General features: G+C 40.4%; 2 protein-coding genes across 4 annotated transcripts in view; one reads left to right on the forward strand and one right to left on the reverse strand.

Annotated features, from left to right (window-relative positions):
• DHX16 (DEAH-box helicase 16) overlaps nt 1–8747 on the forward strand; it is a 22008-nt gene extending 13261 nt beyond the window's left edge. The window contains exons 10-20 of one of the 2 annotated variants that reach the window (XR_012478506.1): nt 3626–3836; nt 3938–4036; nt 4207–4359; nt 6457–6597; nt 6723–6885; nt 6969–7087; nt 7227–7294; nt 7594–7756; nt 7870–8026; nt 8238–8411; nt 8562–8747. Coding sequence is in view for 1 of the 2 variants with exons in the window: in XM_074236766.1 (XP_074092867.1) it covers nt 3626–3836; nt 3938–4036; nt 4207–4359; nt 6457–6597; nt 6723–6885; nt 6969–7087; nt 7227–7294; nt 7594–7756; nt 7870–8031; nt 8238–8411; nt 8562–8690 (1582 nt within the window). In the remaining variant the exon portion in view is untranslated. Of the gene's footprint in view, nt 1–3625; nt 3837–3937; nt 4037–4206; nt 4360–6456; nt 6598–6722; nt 6886–6968; nt 7088–7226; nt 7295–7593; nt 7757–7869; nt 8032–8237; nt 8412–8561 lie in introns of both variants that reach the window. The other variant, XM_074236766.1, reaches the window with a different exon arrangement.
• C5H6orf136 (chromosome 5 C6orf136 homolog) lies at nt 6219–23762 on the reverse strand. Of its 2 annotated transcripts, none has more exons than XM_074236782.1 (6): nt 23585–23762; nt 10410–10808; nt 10055–10143; nt 9411–9611; nt 9206–9275; nt 6219–9119 (listed from the first exon to the last, which is right to left on the reverse strand). In XM_074236782.1, exons 1-6 carry the CDS (start codon nt 23654–23656, stop codon nt 9000–9002), a joined length of 951 nt encoding a protein of 316 aa, XP_074092883.1. In that variant the 5' UTR covers nt 23657–23762; the 3' UTR covers nt 6219–8999. The 2 variants fall into 2 exon arrangements, with proteins under 2 accessions (XP_074092883.1, XP_074092884.1); XM_074236783.1 differs by lacking the exon at nt 23585–23762 and adding an exon at nt 12608–12701 and having other exon boundaries at nt 6246–9119.
• Between the last annotated feature and the right edge of the window lie 62 nt (nt 23763–23824).

The raw sequence follows: 23824 nt of genomic DNA on the forward strand, positions 1-23824 counted from the left end.
GTAATTCTTTGAAAATGATGTCAAGGCTCTTTTCCTGATCATGACTCTCAGGTATTCCAATAATTTTTAAATTATCTTAACTAAATATGTTTTCCATATCAGTTGTTTTTTCAATGAGATGTTCCACATTTTCTTCTAATTTTTCATTTTTTTGGTAATGAGTAATAAGTCCTGATTTCTTGTAAATTCATCAATCTCCCTGAGTTCTATTCTTTGTCTGAAGGATTTGTTTTCCTCAGAGAGTTTTCTTTTATTTCTTTTTCCATCTGGCCAATTTTGCTTTTTAAAGCATTCTTCTCCTCAATAACTTTTTGAACTGTTTTATCCATTTGACCTAAGCTGGTTTTTAGCATGCTATTTTCTTCAGCATTTTTTTGGATTTCCTTGACTAAGCTGCTGACTTTATTTTCATGTTTTTCCTGCATCTCCTTTCTTTTCCCAGTTTTTCTTCTAACTCCCTCATTTGATTTTCAAAGTCTTTTTTGAGCTCTGTCATAGCCTGAGCCCAATTTCTGTTTTTCTTGGAGTCTTTAGATGCAGGAGCTTGTGCTTCCTCATCTTCAGACTTGAGTATATTGATCCTTCTTGGGATCATAGATAACGTATTTCTCAATGGTGTTCCTCTTTTTCTCTGCTTGCTCATTTTTCCCAGCCTAAGCCTGTTTTTGTGGTGCTTCCTGAGCTTTTGGGACTCCCACAAGGGTCTCATTGTGTGAGGCTCTGTCCTCCCTCCTGGTCTGTGAATGACCATAAGTGCCCCCCTCTGCTACGGGCCTGAGGTGGAGGGGCCCCCTGCTGTTCTATGGGGGGCACCTAGACTGCTATCAGGGTCTGAATGGTCAGAGCCCCAGAGTCCTGTTCCAGGGGCAGAGGACAGAGCTCTGCAGTCTCTCTCTCTCTTCACTTCCCTTCCTAGGTTCAATGGGCTCATGTCCTGGGGGGCTCCTGCTTACTGGCTCTACCTGCTTCTGTTCCTGGATCTGGGCAGAGGTGGGCTGCTCACTGTGTGCCCTGAGGGCTGGGCTTCACGTGCTCACTCTGTCAGAGGTCCCCTGCTGTTCCCCCAATTTGTACCTGGTGTTCCCAAGGTGTAGCTCAGGAGACTCCCCCGCTGCTGTGAGCTGTGGCTCCCAGCGCCCTGGGGCTGCCTCCAGGAGGCTGAAGTTCTTTGGCTCTGGCGGGCCACCCCTCTGGCAGGCTGCCCCTCCAGGGAGCAGAGCCTTTCTGCTCTTTTCAGCTTATCTTGAGGAGGAGAACTGCCTTATTGGGCCCCTCTGTGGGTTCTGTCTCTCGAAAATTTAGTTAAAGTCCTTAGTTTTGAAGATTTATGAGAGAGCACCTAAGACAGGATCCTTTCTTGTCACCATCTTGGCTCCGTCCCCTATATTGTCTGTTTCAATAAAAACTTTTAAAAGTATAATGGGGGGGGCAGCTAGTTGGTACAGTGTCCTGCAGTCAGAAGTACCTGAGTTCAAATTCAGTCTCAGACACTTAATAATTACCTAGCTGTGTGTCCTTGGGCAAGCCACTTAACCCCATTGCCTTGCAAAAACCTAAAAAAAAAAGTAAAGTTGGAAAGCCCTGGCTTTACAACATTACTTTGGTATAAGCAGAGTGGTGAGTGTTCTCATTTTATAGGTTCAGATTAAATGGTTCAGATTACATGACTTAACCCAGTACCCAGCTATTAAATGTAAAACTATATCTAGTAGTAGCTTATAGTCTTATATCATTTCTTGAGTAGATTAGCTGAATGTTAGGAAAGACATAGAACATTTAGGAGACTCCTATGTGTTTTGGACTTGTACCTTTAGCCAGATGCTATTAAAGACTGAGTTATTGGTCAGAGTTTTTTCTTCTGCTTGCTAGCAAACTTTACTTGTATTGAATTTAGGATCAGAGGGATTTAGGTTTGAGTCTTGTCTAGGGTACTTGGTTTTATGACCAGGAGCAAATATTTTAACCTCAACCTCATTTTTCTCAACTCTAAGATGGAGACAGGGCAGTTGGGTGGTGAGGTAGATAATCATTGGCCTTAGAGTCAGGAGGACAGAAATTTGAATCCAGCCTCAGATACTTGCCACTTACTTAGTGGCTGTATAACCTTGGACAAGTCTCTTCACCCTGATTGCCTTGCATGCAGGGCTATCGCCAGTTGTTCTTATTCATATTTGGCCACTGCACCAGATGGCTCTGGAGGAGAAAGTGAGGCTGGTGACTTAGCACTGACCCCCCCATCCAATTCATGTGCTTGTCATGGCAGCACTTTCCTGATATCATGGTCTTCTTCGAGAATGAAGGACAAATGACAATTAAGATGGAGACTTGTACCAACTAGAGTTGTGAGGAGAGAAACCTTGAAGTGCTATGAAAGTTTATTATTATTTAAAGCCATACTGCCTAGGGATTAGAAGATCTTGGACCAGTTGTCTAAGTCATGAGGAATTAAGCATACCAGAAAAACCAAGGAACCACCTGCAAAATCTGGGAATTGAAGTAGAAAACCAAGAAGTCTTTGAAGGTAGCCATAAGATCAGAGAGCTTCCTGGAGCTTGTGATAGTAGCGGCCAGGCCATCATTGCTGATGCTGATACTGATAGCATGATGAATTAGATCTGAAGGGACCACAGAGGGGTCAGTTACCCTCCATTATACAGATGAGAAAACCAAAGTGATGTTTTATCTAAGTTCATTTAGTAAATGAGCAGGAAAGCCAGATCTGGGAGCTGGTGCTACCCATTTATGCAAACTTGCCTTCTGACATGCAATCTAATACCTTTCTCCTTGGCCTGCCATCTCTTATAACAGAATAGATTTAAGTAAGATCACCATAGGCTTACCTCCTTTAGGCAGGAAGACTGATTCATCCAGTAGACACAAGTTGCTGCCATCCACGTATTCCACCCCCCCCCCCCCAGCAAGTGGTTCTTTGTTCTTGCATATAGTCCTTAGCTCCTACTCTGCACAGCACTTATTTCCAAACATATTCTGCTGATTAGTTTGTTCAGTCCTGCCCTTTGACGAACTTTTAGGATGTAGTGCAGGATTTGGAAGTTAGAGGTTAAAAAAAAAAAGGAAGTTAGAGGGCCTGGGTCCAAATCTAGGCTTTGCTATTTACTATCTTTGTGTCCTTGGCAATGATAGGTAACTTCTGTAGGTCTTATTTATTCATTTGTAAAATAATGAATTGCATCAGATGACCTCTGAAGCCACTTTTAACTCTCAATGCTAAGTAGTTTCTGACTAGATTGACTCCCTTCACTGTCAACTCTGAGCATAGGAAAACTCCTAAAGGATAATAATCATATTATGTAACATTTGGAACAGTTTCTTGGGATGTACCTCCAAGGATGAACTTTTTGCTCCCAGTCCTTTTTCTTCTTCTTGCCAAGACTTGACTGGGGATCCTCTTTGCAGATACCCTAAAACAGCCTAACTGGATGAGGATTATGCTTAATTTGTTGATAGTTCTACATCAGGTAGTTTGTAAAAGATCTTTTCCCCTGATTTCAACCAATTTCCCGACACCTTCCCTTGGGGACCCAGGCTTTGTTTCAAGTTTCTTGTTGCCTCATGTGTTCCTAGTTCCCAGACTTTAGCTCTTTCTCCTTTCTCCTTACTGCAGCGTGGTGATGATTGATGAAGCTCATGAACGGACTCTACACACAGACATACTATTTGGGTTGATCAAGGATGTTGCTCGATTCCGCCCTGAACTCAAAGTTCTGGTAGCATCCGCTACCCTGGATACTGCTCGATTTTCAGCCTTCTTTGATGATGCCCCTGTTTTCCGGATCCCTGGACGCAGGTTTCCTGTTGACATCTTCTATACGAAGGTGCTTCCTAGGGAGGGAAAGTCTGGAGGGGAGTGGGGTGGAAAGATTGGGGATAGAATCTGAAAAGGCCCTGATTTTTTTATTTACCCCTTGATTCCCAGGCTCCAGAGGCAGATTACTTAGAAGCCTGTGTGGTGTCTGTGCTGCAGATCCATGTCACTCAACCTCCTGGGGACATCCTGGTATTTCTGACTGGACAGGTGAGCCATGGCAGGAGAGGGGATAAGGCCCTTGGGCCTTGGGAAATGAAAGGGCACATGGATGGGTTGACTTTTTTTGACCTCCAGTGATACTACCTCTCACTTTACATATTTTTTCCCACCTTACATATTCCTGCCATTCTTGACTTTGCCCTCATCCTATCCTATAGGAAGAAATTGAAGCAGCTTGTGAGATGCTACAGGATCGCTGCCGTCGCTTGGGATCAAAGATCCGGGAGCTGTTGGTGCTGCCCATTTATGCAAACCTGCCTTCTGACATGCAAGCTCGAATCTTCCAGCCAACACCCCTTGGGGCACGCAAGGTAGCTTAGGAGACATCCTTCTTCCCTTCCTTCTCTCTCTCCTCAGCCTGCAAGTTTTCAAATTATAAATCATAGAAATTATAGGATTTAAAGCTCGAATGTACCTCTCATGTGACTGTAGATAAGCCCTAGAGCTGTGATTTGAACTTCAGATTCTCTGGTTGGAAATTCAGTATTCTTTTCATCACACTATTTTTCACTCAGCAGCCTTAGGTAATGTCTACCTGGGATTTTGTTCTGTTCTGTTCACATATAAGGCTCTCTGTAGTCTGCCTATTGATTTATTTTTAATATTTAATGCTGTTTTATTGTATTTTTATTTTGTAAAATACTTCCCATTTTCATGTTTGACACCTTTGTGGTAACTATGAGATGACTTATCTATGTTCTACCCAATAGTAGAACTTAACCATCCCATATTTCTGTAGGAAGATTACACAGCATTTTAACTTATAATCTATTACAGTGGGATGAAGACTGTTCTCTACTACCCCCCCACCCCCCAATCAATGAGCATAGGGCTCTGCAACTTCATTGTCACTGGTTGGTCCCTTGGTCTGGGACATGGACAAAATTAAGTTTTGGAAAGGACAAGAATGGAGGGGCTTTGAAATAAGTAGAATGATAAAAGTTTCTATTTCAGAAGAAAAGTAGGCCTCAGAACTTAATCATAGAAGGAAGAGAAGGGCTTCAGGGTGAACAAAACTCAGTTTCTGGAAAGGGTGGTTTTGGGACTTTGTGTTGAGAACTTGGATTAAGGATTAGGATAGAGAAAGTAAGGGAGAAAGAGATCTTCTTCCATGGCTTGGTTAAGTTTAGGCTTCAGAACCAGTGAAGATGTAATTTGTATGTAAGGGGTTTATGTAATCTAGGAATATATTATGTATATAGGCATTGAAGGAAATCCAAAGAAATAGAAAACTTATAGCCTAGCTAGAGACATAGGACATGCACAAATGGAAAGATCAACAAAATATCAGATTTTTAAATAAGTACCAATTCAGTTACCAAGTCAACTGTTGCAAAAGTTCAAAGAGGAGAGTGGGCTGAGTATATGAGAATTAGGATTATAGGAAGGAGAATTTGAAGGGTGAGATGTGTGGTATGAGCAAAAGCATGAAAATGAGTGAGCAACAGGGAGGAGTTCACTTTGGCCAGAGTCTAAGTGTAAGTGATGGAGATTGAAAAATCAGGTTGGGGGACAGATTGTGTAGGGGCCTTGTTCTAGGTTCTTTAGATTTTACTGTAGGCAATGAGGAATCATGAAAATTTTTTACTAGATTAGTAAGATTCTTCTAAAACAGAATAGATTAGAATGGGTAGTGACTGTAAATTCCCCTTTTCTTTTCAAGTCAAAGTGCCTTCCCCCATTATCCTCAGATCACATTCACCCTCATTCCCATCCACATCTAATCTTTCACCATTCTATCAACATTGTGACCCTAATCTGATGTACATCCTTGCCTCTCCTTGAACTGAGAACTAGGCTTTTTAGGTTTCCCGAACATTCTTTTTTTTAAGTTCTTATTTATCTAAGGCAATGGGATTAAGTGACTCACCCAAGGTCACACAGCTAGGCAACCATTAAGTGTCCGATACCAGATTTGAACTCGGGTCCTCCTGACTCCAGGGTTGTTTCTCTATGTACTGCTTTACCTAGCTGCCCTTCCTGAACATTCTTTTTTTTTTTTCCAGAATTTTGTAAGGCAAATGGGGGTTAAGTGGCTTGCCCAAGGCCACACAGCTAGGTAATTATTAAGTGTCTGAGCCAGGATTTGAACCCAGGTACTACTGACTCCAGGGCCAGTGCTTTATCCACTGTGCCACCTAGCTGCCCCTCCTGAACATTCTTTAACTCATTTTGGCCCAATTTCCCAAAATACCATGGAGTATCTTTTACTAAATATTTCTTCTTCCAATCTACTTTATGTATAGAAAGCTAAGAATTAAAATTTCACAAAACTTTATTAAGGTCCTTTGTGAACCTTGGTACTAGGTAGAAAGAGATACAAAGGTAGATTAAACAATTGCTGCCCTTAAAGAGCTTACAGTCTAGTGGAGTGAGTGGATACCAAGTGACTTGTCTTTTTTTCACAGGTGGTGGTGGCAACAAACATTGCAGAGACATCACTGACCATTGAGGGCATTATTTATGTTTTGGACCCTGGTTTCTGCAAACAAAAGAGCTATAACCCAAGAACTGGCATGGAATCCCTTACAGTCACTCCCTGTAGCAAGGTTAGGATCTTGAAGCGAGAGCATTTGGCTCCAGGAAAACTCAATTCAGGGGAGAGAGGCCTCTGGGAAAAAGAGTATGGAATCATCTTCACCTCTTAAAGGTCTTTAAAACGTTCCTTCTCTAGGCCTCAGCTAATCAGCGAGCTGGCCGTGCAGGTCGGGTGGCTGCAGGGAAGTGCTTCCGCCTTTACACAGCCTGGGCCTATCAGCATGAGCTAGAGGAGACCACAGTGCCAGAGATCCAGAGGACCAGCTTAGGCAATGTTGTCCTGTTGCTTAAGAGTCTGGGTGAGCCAGATATTGGAGTGGGATGGGTCAGAAGGGAGAGCTGAAGTTATGTCCAGAGTCTTAACTCTTTCCTTTCTCTTTAGGAATCCATGATTTAATGCACTTTGACTTTCTGGATCCCCCACCCTACGAGACCCTGCTGCTGGCTCTGGAACAGTTATATGCTCTGGGAGCACTTAACCACCTAGGGGAGCTCACCACGGTCAGTAAGGATAGGAATGTTGAAAATGGAGAGAGATTAGGGAGAGGGATGGAAGAATATGGGATAAGGAGATTGGAAACTATGGGTGAGTCTGAGCTTTGGGAAAGATGGACCTTATGAGTTTCTTTTTTTCCCTTAGCCGGGCCGAAAGATGGCAGAACTGCCTGTGGACCCTATGTTATCTAAGATGATTCTGGCATCTGAGAAGTGAGTGACTCCACTCTCTCCTCTGAAACATGTTTATGTCTACTACTTCTCTATATTCTCAGACTCATTCAAACTGAGGGGGCATCCTTTCACCAATCCTGTATTACACATCCCTTTCAAATTTTCACTTTGTCCCCTTATCTGGAATTCATATTGAACTGTTGACAATTACCACATTACCCTGAAATAGAGTTCCTAGAACATGGTTATGTTTTTAAGGGGTAAGGGAGAGATGAGATTCATGTGTCTTGCTTCTTTCTCTCATTACTTTCAATCTTTTTTTCCTCTATTCACCTCAGGTATGGCTGTTCAGAGGAAATTCTTACAGTGGCTGCCATGCTGTCTGTCAATAACTCCATCTTTTACCGTCCAAAGGACAAAGTTGTCCATGCTGATAATGCCCGGGTTAACTTCTTCCTGCCTGGTGGGGACCACTTGGTGCTACTAAATGTTTATACACAGGTTGGCAGAATTCAAGAATTTAAAATTGGGGTTTGAGGAGGAAGGTTTTGATTGGGTGGGAAGACAGATATCTGGTCATGTTATATCCCTAATTCTCCCTTTATCTCCTCTAGTGGGTTGAGAGTGGTTATTCTTCCCAGTGGTGCTATGAGAACTTTGTGCAGTTGCGTTCACTGCGTCGAGCCCGGGATGTACGAGAACAGCTAGAGGGCCTCCTAGAACGTGTAGAAGTTGGGCTCAGCTCCTGCCAAGGGGATTATATTCGTGTCCGTAAGGTCAACATTTTCCATTGATCACATACTACTACTACTACTACTACTACTACTACTACTACTACTACTACTAATGTTTTCTTCCAGTTTTCCCAGGGTTTTCTGAGAGGTGGTTGTATATAGGGATTCCTCTGAACTGACTTTATTGGGATGACCCTGGGACATGAGGGGACCAAATGGTTAGGTTTCTCTTGTGCCTCCTCACCCAGGCTATCACTGCTGGCTACTTCTACCACACAGCACGACTGACTCGAAGTGGGTACCGCACAGTGAAGCAGCAACAAACTGTTTTCATTCATCCCAACTCCTCTCTTTTTGAGGAGCAGCCCCGTTGGCTACTTTACCATGAGCTTGTTTTGACAACCAAGGAGTTTATGAGACAGGTAAAGCCCTATAGGCCCCCTTTCCCATGGACATGCTAGGAAATTTATTTGGAAAGGAGATTTATGGGTTATAGGTAGAAGAGCAACCTTAAGATATTTGGACTTTCAGCAATGGCTGTATCTCTCTTTCTGATCTTCCTCTCTTTCCAGGTGCTAGAAATTGAAAGTGGTTGGCTCCTAGAAGTGGCTCCGCACTACTACAAGGCCCGAGAGCTTGAAGACCCTAATGCCAAGAAAATGCCCAAAAAAGTGGGCAAGACCCGGGAGGAACTGGGTTAGGGATCTTTCCTGCATACTTTTTTGTTGCCTATTTATTAAAGGTATTTTGGGAAAGAAGTTAAGAATTTTGATATGAGGACCAGTAGATAACATGGTTCACACATGCAGAGGAATTACATTAAAGGTTTTTACATCCTCATTTAGTTTTAATATGTACAAGTTAAATTATACAGCATGAGATGGAAATGAGGGAGCTATGATGGTTGAGCAGATTTAACCTCACCATTTCCCATAATAATGTGCTCAGTGCAAGCCTGTAGCTCCTCCCAGAGCAAACACAAACCTAGTCCAAGTTCCCCTCATCCTTATTCAAGGTTTAGGACACAGATGTAAGCTAGCTTCCGTCTCCGACTCTACCAAGCCCAGGGCTCCTAATGCTCCTACCAGCAGCTTCTTGACAGGCATTGGAGGTGAATGTGAGGGCATCAGCTGCAAAGAGGGGAAGAAGAGGAAAGATTAATGTTGCAAAGGAGTTGGGGGGGGAGCCACTACCCCCACCATAAATTCAAACTTACTTTATCAAGGCGATGACGATATATGAGACCTTCAGAGTTTAGGTAGAAAGTAGAATAGGCATCATATGTCCTGAGGATTAGAAAAAGCAGTTCAATGAAGAGTTGGATGGAGAGGTTAAAATTTATAGATTCTTGAAGAAGTAAGAGTGGGACAGCTGAGTTAACTTGAATGTGCTTAGCTATTTATGTTTCCCATCTCCCTCACCGGTAAAGCTCCTCCTTATCCCGGCGGTAGAAGCGCAGGAAGAGGAGATGAGTAGGTAAACCCACAAGCCGCCAACGTGCCTGCAGTGTCCAGTCTTCAGGGTGTTGACTCAACCTCAGGACCTCCAGTTGCAGCTGAGCAAAATAATTCCAGGCCAAGAATCGACAGAGGGTCAGTGACAGAATGTACCATGTTCGACCTCTAGAGAAAGAAAGGTACAGTAAGAGAATGGGTCAATCACTGAGAAAGTATAAATAACAGGGATATCTCCCCTTCAAATAAATGTTAAGATAGAAAATTTATGGATTACCTCTTGGAGAAAGAAAATGGATAAAGAATACATACATAGGAGGAAATGGGCTCTGAGAAGTTAAGGGACTTGCCACAAAGTTAATAAGCAAAATCTTGGTGTTTTGTTTCTAGATTTTGTGAGATATGTGACATTTAATTGGTGGATAAGAAAAAAAAAGCCAAGACCTGGCAGGCATCACTAATCCTAACCTGTTAGGGAGGAAATTATCTTCTGGGGAGGAGAATAAGAAAAATGAGATACTGAACTAGGTCCAGAGATTGGAGCAATCTTAAGGGACTCCGTATATAATAAGGACCTTTTTATCCCTCCCCACCAGCACCCAGGGTCTCACTTGGTTCGAATGTTCAGGATTTCATTGATGAATTCCACATCAGATGAGTAGAGGCTGTAATCATGGGAACGAAGAAACAGGTTGGGGAGCTACAAGAAGGAACCAAGTTAATTTAATTCTGAAGACCATCAGGCTTTTTTTTTTTGCCTTTCCAATGATCTCTCCTAAAACCTATTGATTTTTCTATTTCTTCACCCCTTGCTTCCTGGATACTTTCTGAGATCATCCTTTCTGATAAGAATTTATTCATTTAAAAATGTACACTAGAGAACAAAATTCTTTGTTGACAGTCTAGAGATCTTAAAGTTTACCTACATCCCCTTAACCCCCAACAAACCCCTTTCCCCCGACTTACCTCTTGCCTCAGTTTCTCATGCATGACAGCTAGATGTTCCTCCATGTTGGAATTCCCTGATGGAGTCGCAGGAGCAGGGTGAGAACTTCCAGGGGCCCGGAATGGGATCAGAGCCCCAGGGTGGGGGCAAGGTAATTCCTCAAAGAGACTTCTAAGCCCATCAAGGCAGCCCTCATGCAACTCTGGCCCTGGTCCAACCTCCTCCTTCACAGAGGGAAGACCCACCCAGGGTGATATAAAGGCCTGTGCCTGAGGAAGTTGGGAAACTTGAGGAAAGATTTGGCTGGAAGGGAGCAAGAGAGGAGGGAGCCAGAGATGTGGAGACACTGAGGGTTGAGTGACTGTTGGTGAGGTGAGCCACAAGGGTAGGAATTGTGGGATCTGAGGAGGGCATTGGTCCTATGAGAAAAGAAAAGAAACAGTGGTTAGAACTAGAAAGCTAATTGGAGGGATAAATAGGTTAATTTTTTCTCAGCTCCCTCATAACTGACCTCATAAAGTAGGCCCAAAGGCCATGGTTCCCAGCACTATGAATTAATGACAATGAGATGGAAAGACTTTTATTGATTCAAGATTTACAATATTTCTTTCATCCCATTGCTTCTCTAAGAGATAGCACCAGCCTCTTCTAGCTGTACTCCCTTCTCACTTTCTCCCCTCCAAACTTTCACATTGTCAAATAGGTTTTCCTTATGTAAAAATTTAGTCAAGTCATTCCTCTGCTTCTGTAGCTCAGTCTCCCAAATGAAATTGAAGTTCTTTCCAAGTCACTGCTATCTCTTAGTTTTTTTTGTCATCTCACATCACAGCCCTCCAGATACACTGAACATACCCTGTTTTGAACTAGCTAAATATTAAGTTCTATATATATGTTGGTGCTAAGGAAATAGAACATTTAAAAGACCAAAGTCTCAACCCTCATTGACTTTGTAATCTATGACATGACACAAACACAGCTTTAATACACATTACATATAAGTCCATCAGAGAAATGCAAATAGAGGAGAGAGGATTGGGGGCAAGGAGGGGAACTGGCAATTATTACTGACTGAGGGAATCAGAAAATTTCCATGGAAAACATGGTGTTTAAAGGATAATATAAATTCAAGAGGTGATGATAGGAAGGGAAGGGATTAGGCAGAACCATATTAAAATATAATTAGGAAATGTTTAACAAATATATAATACATAATTTTATGATTTTGTAAATTAATATGCAGCTCTTCAACACAAATCAATCCCTTTCTATTTGATTTTGACATAGTTTTAAATTAAAAGACAACTTACTCTGGGCCCTGGGTTCCTCAACTTAAAATGATGGGATCAGATTAGATGATACTACAATGAGTCCTTCCAGCTATGAGCTCTGAATGTTATGAAATGGCTAGAAATGGTGCCAAGATTGTGCAAGGGCAGTCAGGAAGCAATGGAAAATGGCTAGAGATTTAGGAACCAAATTATTATTCCTAAGAAAGAATATTAACAGCAGTATGATCACAACAGGGTGAGTCTAATTAAGACAATTCCAACAGTTCAGGTGAGTGGGTGGTAATGAAGGCTTTGTAGAAAAAGCTGCTGTACTGTATAATTGAAAAAAAAAAGGAAGGTGTACAGGCATAAGTAATAAGGTATGGGATGTGAAGTTGTCAAAAGTTACCAACATGATAAAAGGGTGTCTAGTGATGCCACTAACAGAATCAGTAAATCAATCAAGAATAGATATAAGGAAGAAAATGTTTTGATTTAGGATATTTTGAGTTTGAAATCCTGATGGGACATTCCAACGGAAATGTCCTTGGTTGGTTGGTTGGTTGTTGTCCTTCATTCTCGAAGAAGACCAAAATGACATCACTATGTTACAGTCAAGTTTTGGTGTGTCCAACTGTGACTGATCAGACCAAGCTCAAAGAATGCTCTATCATAGGGATTGGGTACAAATAGGCCACATGAATAATATTAGGGGTGAATTCTCTAAAACTACTTCAGTTCTACTTTGCTCATAGAGTGCAGCATCCTCTCTGATGAGGCTATGCCATGCTGGGTGGTCCTGGTGTGTCTCCCATGTTGCACAATCAATTCCAAAGTTCTTGAGTGTCCATATATTGCTTTTTCAGACCACCCCTTCCTCACCCCCCCCCCCACCATGAGCATTTGCCCTGTGTCAGTTTTCCATAAAATAGTCTTTTTGGCAAGCTTACGTTTGGCATTTGAACAATGTGGCCAGCCCATCGGAGTTGCTCTCTCTGTAGTAATGTTTGAATGCTTGGCAGTTTAGCTCGAGAAAAGACTTCAGTGACTGGTATATCCTGTCAGGTGATCTTCAGAATCTTCCTAAGATAATTTAAATGGAAGCGATTCAGTTTCCACGATGGTAGACTGTTCAGGTTTCACAGATACAACAAATGGCTCTGTAGACCTTCAGTTTGGTAGTCAGGCTAATATAATACCTCTTCTCTCTCACTCTTTCGGAGTCTCCCAAACACTGAGCTAGTTCTGGCAATGTATGTGTCAAACGACATTATCAATGTGCACATCACAGTATTCAAAATTTCTCCATTTTCTGTAACTGATGGTTCCAAACATGGGTGCTGGCTGATGGGGGTACCCATGTTTTCTTGGTGTTAAGTGTTATGTCAAAATTAGCACAAGCAGCAGATTTCCCCATATGTTGCATCTCAGCTTCAGAGGCTGCACTGAAGTCACAATCAACGTCCTAAACATTTCCTAAATATCTAGAAAATGTCCTAAAGACTGCTAGAGACGCATGTCTATCACTCAGAAGGGATGATAGAGAAAAGGAAGACACAGCCTGGGGAGTCAATAACAGCACTTATGTAATGCTTTAAGACTTGAAAATTGTTTTATATATATTATTTCATTTTACTATGTTATCTGCATAAAGATGATAATAGAAGCCGTGGTAGTAACAGAGATTAAGGAAAGTTTGTATAGGGAAAGGCAAAGAACCCCAAAGATAGACCCAAGAAACACAATGATATCAGGCAGAAAAAAAGGACAAAAAATCTGGAAGGAAATGAATTAGAAGGAAAAAGAAGAGAGCATAAAGTCTCTGAAGTCAGAGTCAGGAAGACTAGGCAGTAGGAAGGGGTCTGATGAGTTGAGACAGGTAAAGGAATTTATTTTTAAAGATGGAAGCGCTATTTTTGTGAATTATTCTAATCAGGAAGATTCTGGGAAGATGGTGAATTAGCTCAGAAAATTCCAAGCTCTTCATATTTTCTCCAGCATCAAACCAAAAAACTCAGAGTGAAAGTAGGGTGGAAAAAACAAAAATTGTGGCACCTCAGCAGTCCCATTATAGGATGGAGAAGATATGAAAAAAGATCCCTGGGCTGAGGTTCCATTGGCTGAAGTGGAACACAACATATTGAAAAGCAAAAGAACTGGGGTTTTGAATGAAAATAATCATATACAGCAAACCCTAAATGGAAAAAAATGGCCATTCAACAAATTTTCAACATTTTCAAGATTTTGCTGCATAAAGACCTAACTTAATTGAAAATGTGACATAGAATAACCCAAAGAAATATAAAGTAAATATCAAAGAGTAATTACAAGGTACTCAATAAGGACAAATTGTTTATTATCTGTAAGTGTATATGTAAACCATTTGTCCAAGATTGTTTTTACTAAATATGTAGCTAAAAGCATGGAATTCTTAAAAGTAAAAGGTTTAGGAAAAGATTTTTTTAAAAAAGATACCATCTTATACAACTGAGTTGTGAGAAGAATTGATATAGAGAAATTGGATGGGGAAGGAAAACTGGTAGTTCTAGAAACTAACTCAATGGGGAATAGGCCAAAGAGCAACATGATACATACATACATACATATATATACATATACATATATACATACATATGTATGTGTGTGTGTATGTGTATATATATATATATATATATATATATATATATGCCTTCTAAATTCAGAAATAAGAGACAGGAGGGTAATGAATTAGAAGGTAAGGGAATAATAGGATATAGGGTATATTATCCTAAGAGAGTGTAGATTGGGGAGGGGTATAGAAAAGTGTATAAGGGAGGGATTTTTTGAAAGGCAGCTGGCTAAGGAATAGGACAAAGTAGCAAGTATAAGATATACACAAACCAAATATGAATGCAAGTGTGAATATATGTCTAATGTGTTTTAAGTGATTATTTATATGAGTATATAGTCAAGTATATAGCCATCCTGGAGGGATGTGGGAGGGAAAAAAAAGTAAACAGTGCACTGAAGAGAAAAAAAACCTACAAGGAAGCAAAGAAAAGTTGGATGATTTGAACACAGTGTTTAATATATATAAGCTTTCTTGAAATCAATTTTGTTATATATAATCAACCTTTTCATGTTTTGCTGTGCACAAGACGATTTTTATTTTATAAAGTAAAAGTACATTAAAAATGGTTTCAGGGGCGGCTAGGTGGTGCAGTAGATAAAGCACCGGTCCTGGAGTCAGGAGCACCTGGGTTCAAATCTGGTCTCAGACAATAATTACCTAGCTGTGTGGCTTTTGGGCACCACTTAACCCCATTTGCCCTGCAAAACCTAAAAAAAAAAATTGTTTCAATCATTTTATAAAGAAATTTGGAATCATTTTTTTTAAAGTATATTGTCCATATCCTTAAGAGGTTTCCAATGCTAGGCATATAACTCAAGGAAATTAGTCAGAAATAAAGCTCTCTTATATGCCAAAATATTCACAGCAGCACTTTTTTAGTAGCAAAGAACATCACAGATGTACAATGCCTGGGGGAGTAGCTAAATAAATTACATGAATGCCCCTGGGCTGGACTGGACTATTAACATAAAAATGAATATTTGGAATTCACAATGACTTTAAATTATAACTACAAAATAGCACAGAGATAAGCAAATGTACTTTTCTTTTTTTAAAGGAACACTACATATATTCTCAGACTTGGTTGCTATATGTTTTACTGAACAGATTTTTTTTTTTCTTTTTAATTCTTTGTCACAAGGAATAGTTCAATGGGTAGGTGTAGAGAGGGATATATTTGGAAATGAAAGTGGAAAATTAAGTTTCTCGTTTAATTTTAGATAAAGTAATTTCAGTAAAGTATCTGGGGCTGATACTAGAGTGTAAATAACTAACAAAGTCCCGGAAATAGACAGGATTTTTTCCAAATTTAATGGTAAAAAGGATGAAAGAGATTTCTCAGTATTTATTAAGCACCTAATTACCAGAATCATTGCATGTTAGGCATTGGGACAAACAGACAAACTGAAACAATCGTTGCCTTCAAAGAGATTATATTCTTTTTATGCAGACAATGTTCACACCTAGAAGTATATACCAAATAAATACAAGCTAATTTATTTGGGAAAGACATGAGCAGCTGGGAGGGGGAATGAGAAAAATTGTCATGTATAAAGTAGTTCTTGAGCTGAATTTTGAAGAAATTAGGGATTTTAAGAGGAACAGATTCAGTATGTTCCACACTTGGAGACACCCTATGCAAAGGCATAGAGAAGACAAAGTGAGAGACAATGCTGAACTAAAATTAATGTAGAGGAATAATGTTTATCAGAATGGAAAAGGTAAGATGGGGTCAGGTTATAATGGAAATTAATTGCAAAATAGAGATATATTTTAACCTAAAGGTAAAAAGAAAACTACTGGATGAAGGAGTGACATGGAGATTTTAGAAAAATCACTTTTAGTAAATTCTCATTAAGAGGAGACCACTTGAAGGAGAAGAAATCAGAAAACTAATTGTAATTGTTCAGAGATGAGATCCTGAGCTAGAGTAGTGATCATAAAAGCAGAGAGAAAGCAAAGGATATGAGATGTTTTAAAAGAAGGTTCAAAAAGATTTGGCAACTTACTGATGGGAAATGAAAAGAAAATAAGTCAAGGAAAACAAGGAAAGTCAGGCTTGCAAATCTGAATGACTGGAAGGATGGTGGTGCCACTGACAGAAATAGGGAAGTTAAGAAAATGGATGGTTCAGGGCAGATGGGAAGGAGCATGTTAGTTTGAAATACATTCCATAAATCTGGCTGGAAATAACCAAAAGGCAGTTGGAGCTCAAAAGAGAAAGTAAGGTTGAATACTACAGTTGTAATTATAAAGATAAAAGTTGATGAAGTCACTGTGGGACAGAATGTAAAGAAATGTAAGAGGATACAGCCATAGGGGATGTGATACAGGATGATGATGCGGCAAAAAAAAAAACAAAAAACCCACAACCAAAAAACTGAGAAAGAAACAACCAGAGGGGCAGGAGCAGAACCAAAAGTCACAAGAACTCAAGAGGTAAGAGTATTCAGGAAAGGCAATCACCAATGTCAAATGTTGCCCATTAGTCAAGAAGGATGAAGAGTGAATAAAGGCCATCAGGTTTGACAATTCAGAAATCACTGGTAACTCTGGAGGAATAAGTTTGAAGTGAGTGATGAAGCAGAAAGTCAGAATGCAATGAAAATATGAGTGATAGAAGAGTGGGGGCAATAAGAAAACAGAATTCTGGATGTGAAAGGGACCAAAGATAAAAAAAGATTCATCTGTTCCATCTTAAGACTCAAGAGAAAAACGAGACCAGCCAAGAGCTACTCTACTAACAAGTGGTCTTGAGACAGAAATCCAGGAGAGAATGATTCCCCAAACACCTATTAGCAAAGTCTCAAAAAAGTCCCCACAGTTTGGGTACAAGTTCAACTAGAATTTCTAGGAGAAATAAAATTAAAAAAAAGCATAACTAAGATGATTTTATAAATAAGAATGCTAGTGACTGATAGGTACCCTTTGATCCAGCAATACCACTACTAGGTCTATACCCTGAAGAGATCATGCAAAAGGTAAAAACACCACTTGTACAAAAATATTCATAGCAGCTCTGTGGTAGCAAAGAATTGGAAATTCAGTGAATGTCCATTTGCCAGGGAATGGCTGAACAAACTGGTATATGTATACTATCTATCAAATATTCTATTAGAAACCAAGAGGGATGTAATTTCAGACAAGGCCAGAAAAACTGATGTTGAGCAAAATGAACAGAATCAGAAGAACACTGTACACCCTAACAGCAACATGGGGGTGATGATCAACTTTAATGGACTTGCTCATTCCATCAATGCAATAATCAGGGACAATTTTAGAGTACCTGCAATGAAGAATACCATCTGTATCCAGAGGAAGAATTGTGGAGTTTAAACAAAGACCAAAGTCTATTTCCTTCATTTTTTAAAAAAAGTGTCTTATATACTACATAATTTTGCTATCTCTAATATTTTATTTTTTCCTCAAGGATATGACTTCTCTCTCAACACATTCAATTTCAATCAATATATAGCATGGAAACAATGTAAAGATTATCAGGCTGCCTTCTGTGGGGAGGCGGGGGGGGGGGGGGGGGGGGGGGGGAATGTAAAATTCAAAACCTTACAAAAAAACTACTATTGTTGGGGGCTGCTAGGTAGTGCAGTGGAGAGAACACCTGCCCTGGAGTCAGGAGTACCTGAGTTCAAATCAGACCTCAGACACTTAATAATTACCTAGCTGTGTGGCCTTGGGCAAGCCACTTAACCCCACTGCCTTGCAAAAACTAAAAACAAAAAAACTACTATTGTATATAATTTAAAAACAAAATACTAATAAACATTTAAAAAATTTTAAAAAGCAATTCTGAAATGAAAAAATTGACTGCTAGGGCAAAATATTGGAGAACTGAACTATGGAAGACAGAAAAGTTAAAAGAATTAAAAGCTTTGTACAAGAGGTATAAACCTTAACCAAGTAGAGTATTCCCTGAAAATGAGAATGGACCAATTAGCAGTTAATGAGAAAAGAAATGAAAAAATGAGACAAGAAAGTTAAAAGAATGAAAAAAATAGAAGGTGCATATAAAATACTGACCTGGGAAAGAGATCAAGAAGAGATCATTTAAGTCAAAACTAATGAACAAGTCTAGACATTCTATTTCAAGAAAAAATACAATAAAACCGACCAGATCTTAGAACCAAAGGACAAAGTAAAAATACAAAGAAATCCATCAGTTACCTCCTGAAAGAAACCCCAAAATAAACACTTAGGAACATTATTATAGCCAAATGCAGTGTTTCCAGATCAAAAGAAAAATGCCAGAAGTCAAAAAGAATTCAAATATCAAGGAATCATAGTTAGGATCACACAAGATTTAGCAGTTCAATACCATAAAGAGGAAGTGGTCTTGGAATGCAATATTCCAAAAGGCAAAAAATATAGGCTTTCAACTTAGGTTACCCAGCAAAACCAAGTATAATCCCACAGGGGAAAAATAGACCCTTAAAAGAGGTCTTCCTATCATTCCTGATGAAAAGACAAGAGCTGTGAAGACACTCTGAAGTAAAAAACAAAGGAGTCAAGAGGAAAATAAAAAGGTAATCGTGAGCAAGCAATCATAAAGGATTAAACTAGACAAACTATTTACAATCCAAAATAGATTCCCCATCAGGGGCCATAGAAAGAGTGTATTTAAACAGAGGGCCTGGGAGTGATTTCTTTATGCCTTAATGATCTTAAAACAAGAATGGGAAGGGAGAAGAAAGTAGAAAGGATAGAAAGCTTAAGGAAAATTTTCTCAATCAGGGTGCCTAAAGAAGTGACACTTGAACCTGCCCATCTGATCAAAGCAAAAAAACTTACACAGTCACAAAGGTGAATAAAGATATATTCCAGGGGTGGAGGGGGAGAAAAAAAATGAAGAGAAAAAAAGAAATTTAACATAACTTTATTATATATTTGGAGTTTTTTTTTTGTTTTGTTTTGGCAAGGCGATGGGGTTAAAAGTGACTTTCCCAAGGTCACACAGCTAAGTAAGTATAAGTGTCTGAAGTTGGACTTGGACTCAGGACTTCCTGATTCCAGGGGCAATACTCTATCCACTGTGCCACCTAGCTGCTCCTTTATTGTATATATGGAGGGAATAGTAAATTGTACAAGGTTAATTTGCAGTTTCATATATAATTATTTTTATTGTACTGTGTTATAGAAATGCTTGCTTTGTTACACATACAAAGACAAAGACGCAGACACAGACGGATGGATGGACAGACGGACGGACAGACACGGACACGGACACACACACATTTGCCAAATGGAAAACAGGAGGGAAAGAGAAGGAAATAAGGAGGAGGGTTGTATTAAGGAAGAGATTTGACCTCAACAAAAAGAATTTATTTCAGTTGCTCAGTTATTTTTCTGTCATGTCTGCTCTTGTGACAGGGGTTTTCTTGGCAAAGATTTGCCACAAGATTTCCATTTCTTTCTCCAACCCTTTTACAGATGAGAAACTGAGGCAAACAGAGTTAAATGATTTACCTAGAGTCATATAGTAGTCATAGTAAGTGTCTGAGACTGCATTTGAAGACCTGGCACTCTATCCATTTGTACCACCTAATTGGAATGTACAAAAATATTCAAGGGAGATCTTTCTGTGGTGGTAAAACTATTGGAAACTGTTTAGAGAAAGTCTAAACAAGTACATAAATGTGATGGAATACCTGAGAAGGCATGTATGAACTAAGTGATGTGAGAAGAACCAGGAGAAAAATTTATACAATGACAATACTATAATACAAGCTATGAAAGACTAGGGAACTCTGATCAGCATGACCCACCACAATTTCAGAGAACTTATGATGAAATATGCTACCCACCTCTTGATAGAGATGAAGCACTCAGAGTACAGACTCAGCTGGTTTTTTTGGATGCCAATTTGGAAATTTGTTTTGCTTCACTATATAGGTTTATAGCAGGAGTTTTGTTTATGCTGTATGATTGAAACTCCCTGGTACATCTCAATCTGATTGAATCCTTTGACTGGAGGGAAGGACCATGAACACTTAGGTCTTTATAGAAAGAGGCAGTTCAGCATAGTTTTTCTCACCTGTCACAAAGGTTTGGACTTCTTAGGACTCTGGAGTATACCCATGAGTAAACATATCAGGTAACTTCTCTCCAAATAGACCTCTCATTCAGTTTCCTTTTGTGTTTTGTCTTCCCCAATTAAACTGTAAGCAACTTGTTAGCAGGGACTGTGTTTTTATTAATATTTGTATCCCCAGTGTTTAGAACAGTGCCTGGCACATAGCAGATCCTTAATAAATGTTTAGTGATTGATTTTAATTCCAGGAGAATGATGTTATTGATAAACTCAGGACATAATTTTTACATGATCCATAAAATTTAACTGAGGAAGAGAAGTGTGCTTGTAGACCCATTTGAGAGGGAGCACCTGAAGATGCATGAGAAAAAAAGACTCCTAGCACAAGGTTCTGGCAAAGGCAGAAGAAATGGGATCAAGGCCACATGTATCATATATATGGCATTATCTCATTTGATACCTATTATAACTATCTAAGATAGATATTTCAGGCATTATTAGTTCCAAATTACAAAAGTCATATATGTCAGAGGCAGGATTAGTGAATAGGAATATTTCTTTACCTGCTAAAACAAGGAAGAAGAGAGGGTAATTAATGTTAGTGTGTTTTAGATACCAATCAACTGATAATAGAGGTAGGTTGGGGGAAAAAAAGATTTGTATCATCTAATGCAAAAAATAAAAAGTAGTTGATAAGCCATCTGTTTTTGCCTAGAATGTAGGTCTCTAATATGTATTTGTTATTTTAACTACATTTACTTGTATATGTATCCTATTCCCCAATAAATTAATGTCTCTGTGGCAAAAATCTAAGTATTACCTTTAAACTTTGTATCACCTCCTACCTAATCTAATATAGTACACGGAACAACAGAAGGTATTGATTTTGTTTTTGAAATAGCTATTGAATTCAAGAAGCCCCAATGTTTCAAATATTTGTGATTTTATCAGTGTAGGGACTTCTTCCATGGAAAGAAGACTGCAAACTCTACATGACTTAGTAGATGATCTATGAGGATTATTGAGCCTGAAAAATTCATTATTAATAAGTCTCTCTAGTAATTTAATCAGTTTAAAATGCATTTTCAGTTTACAGTAAAATTCAACATATGTCCACACACACACACACACACACACACACACACACGAAATAAAATGTTTTTTTCTTTTTTCTTCCACCCTACACACAACAATGTCCTAACATTATGAGGTTTCTGTGAAATAGATTAGTCTTTCTAAATGAAGAACCAAACAACTTGGGTCATATGGGGGGTGAGATGGTCACAGAATAAAGCTAGTATTGTCAAGCCTGACTTAAGTCCATAATTCTTTCCAGTAGATCATGTTTTCTGTCACTAAACTTTAACGAACATTTACTAAAGCCCTATGGTATTACAAATCACTATTCCTGATGTTGCATTAGAAGGAATAAATGGATGAATGAAAGAAAACCAAAAAAGGTCCCTGTAGTTAAGACTTATATTTTACTGAAACAAAATAAAGTTAAATATAATGAAACAAGCATGACCTCCTTCATGGATGAAGAGCTTCCTCACACCCAAGCAACACTCTAAGAAGTAAAGTTGCAGAGAAATTGCTGATCTGCATTTGTAGAGGACCTCCCTGTGCCAATGAAATCACAGGTTTCACTCTTATCCCTTTAAGTAAATACAAAGTACTTGTAATAATTTGGGGATAATAAGTACAAACATTTGTCTGTAGATGAGGCACAGAAGAAGCTTGTGTAGGTAATAGTCTTTACACAGAACCATGGAGGGAAATTTCAGATTTCAGAAGGTGAAAGTGAGGAAAGAACATTGGTAGCTCAAGAGGATCAGTTTGCAAAGAGCTGGACTACTACTGTGTATGGGGTATAGTTGAGTTAGGCTGGTTTAGCTGAAACATGCAGTGTATGTAAGGAAGCCACATTGTGAAGAATTTAAATGTCAAACAGAAGTGTTTGTATTTTATCTCAGTGGCTTCCTGACCAGAGAGGAGGGATGTAGTGCTTCAGGAATACAGGCAACAGTGTAGGTGAGAAGTGATGAAGGCCTGAACCAAGAGTGGAGTGAAGGAGAAGTAGAATCAACAAAATTAGGTAAATGATTGGATAAAGAGGTGGGGTCAGGGGCAGAAGGTGCTAGGAAAGCGGGAGGTGTAACTGTCAAGTGGAAGTGTTCAGAAAGCAGTAACTGGGCCTGCAGCTAGAGAGAAATGGACAACTAGCCCAAATAACTGTACCTGAAAATAGCTTCATACGTTTTTTTTTTGGGGGGGGGCATCCTGGAGAGTTACAATGATGGTCTGATGGGGAAGGGCTTCCTAAAGGCTAGACTAGAGCCTGAGCCACAAATTTTGGAAGCAAGCTAAAAATCCATCAAATCAGCTTTTAAAAATCTAAATGGGGAGAGGGGAGGGCAGTTAGATGGCATAGTCCACAGAAAACAGACCCTGGAGTCAGGAGGAACAGTGTTCAACGACTTCAGACACTTTGCTACTTTTACTAGATGGATGATCTTGGACAAGATACTTAACACCTTTGCCTCACCCAAAAAAAAAAATCTAATTCGGTGGATGATCGTGGAAATGAAAAAGGGACATCCAGATCCGAGCATGGGATAAGGGAGCAAAGAGAGAGGTGGAGCAGAAGATCAAATCGGCTCACCGGGTGGAAGCAACTCGACGGTTTTCCATTTTAACAATTTTGATTAACTGGCTGCTAAGACTATACCAATGCCCTCTAAATTTCGGTGCCTTCTGGCAAATTCTGCAATGCTCTATTCTAGAAACAGGCTCAGTCCTAATGAAGTCTTTACGGGGTTCCGGATCCGAACAGAAGGGTGCCGAAATGCACCGGGCGGCAGAGGAGGTCTCCCGCCCGGGCTGCTCGCTGGGCCCCTCCAACACCAGGGTCCGCCCTTCAGGTCACCTCCAGGGTTCGGGCCCCTCCCGGCTGCAGGGGACAAGCGGGCCCGGGAAGCACCGGCTGCATTCCTACACTCCGACGCGGGCGCCGCCAGCCCTGCCTTCTCACATCCGGGAGCCCGGGTGCCACGCCGCCTCGAGGCCGGGCCGGGCTCCGGCGGGGGGCGTCCTCTGGGTCCGGAAGCCGCGGCGAGCGGAAAGGAGACACGGTGAGGGAGGTGGGCGCCACTGCGCCTGCTCCCTGCCCTAGTGGGCGCGCACCGCCCAACGCGCTTCCCGAAAAGCGGCAGCGGCCGAGGGGTTCGCGCCGCCCCCCGCTGTCCCCCTTCCCTTCGTGCCCCTCACCTGAGGCCTGGCCTGGTAGGCGCGGAGGCAGTGGCGGAGCCTCCGGGCGGCTCCTCGGCTGGGCTGGTACATGATTCTCGGGAGTGGGGACGGTGTCTTCCGAGGCCGGTGTCCAGTATCCTCCGTACGGGAGTAAGTTCGCCCCGAAGCCGACTAGGTGAAGGGGAAGGGGGGAGGGGAAGTGAGGAAGGGAACCGAGACGCGCCTGCGCTCTCCACACGGACTCCGGAGGTAGCGGCA

This window comes from Macrotis lagotis, chromosome 5, assembly GCF_037893015.1.
Source record: "Macrotis lagotis isolate mMagLag1 chromosome 5, bilby.v1.9.chrom.fasta, whole genome shotgun sequence".
In the NCBI taxonomy this organism is placed as follows: domain Eukaryota; kingdom Metazoa; phylum Chordata; class Mammalia; order Peramelemorphia; family Peramelidae; genus Macrotis; species Macrotis lagotis.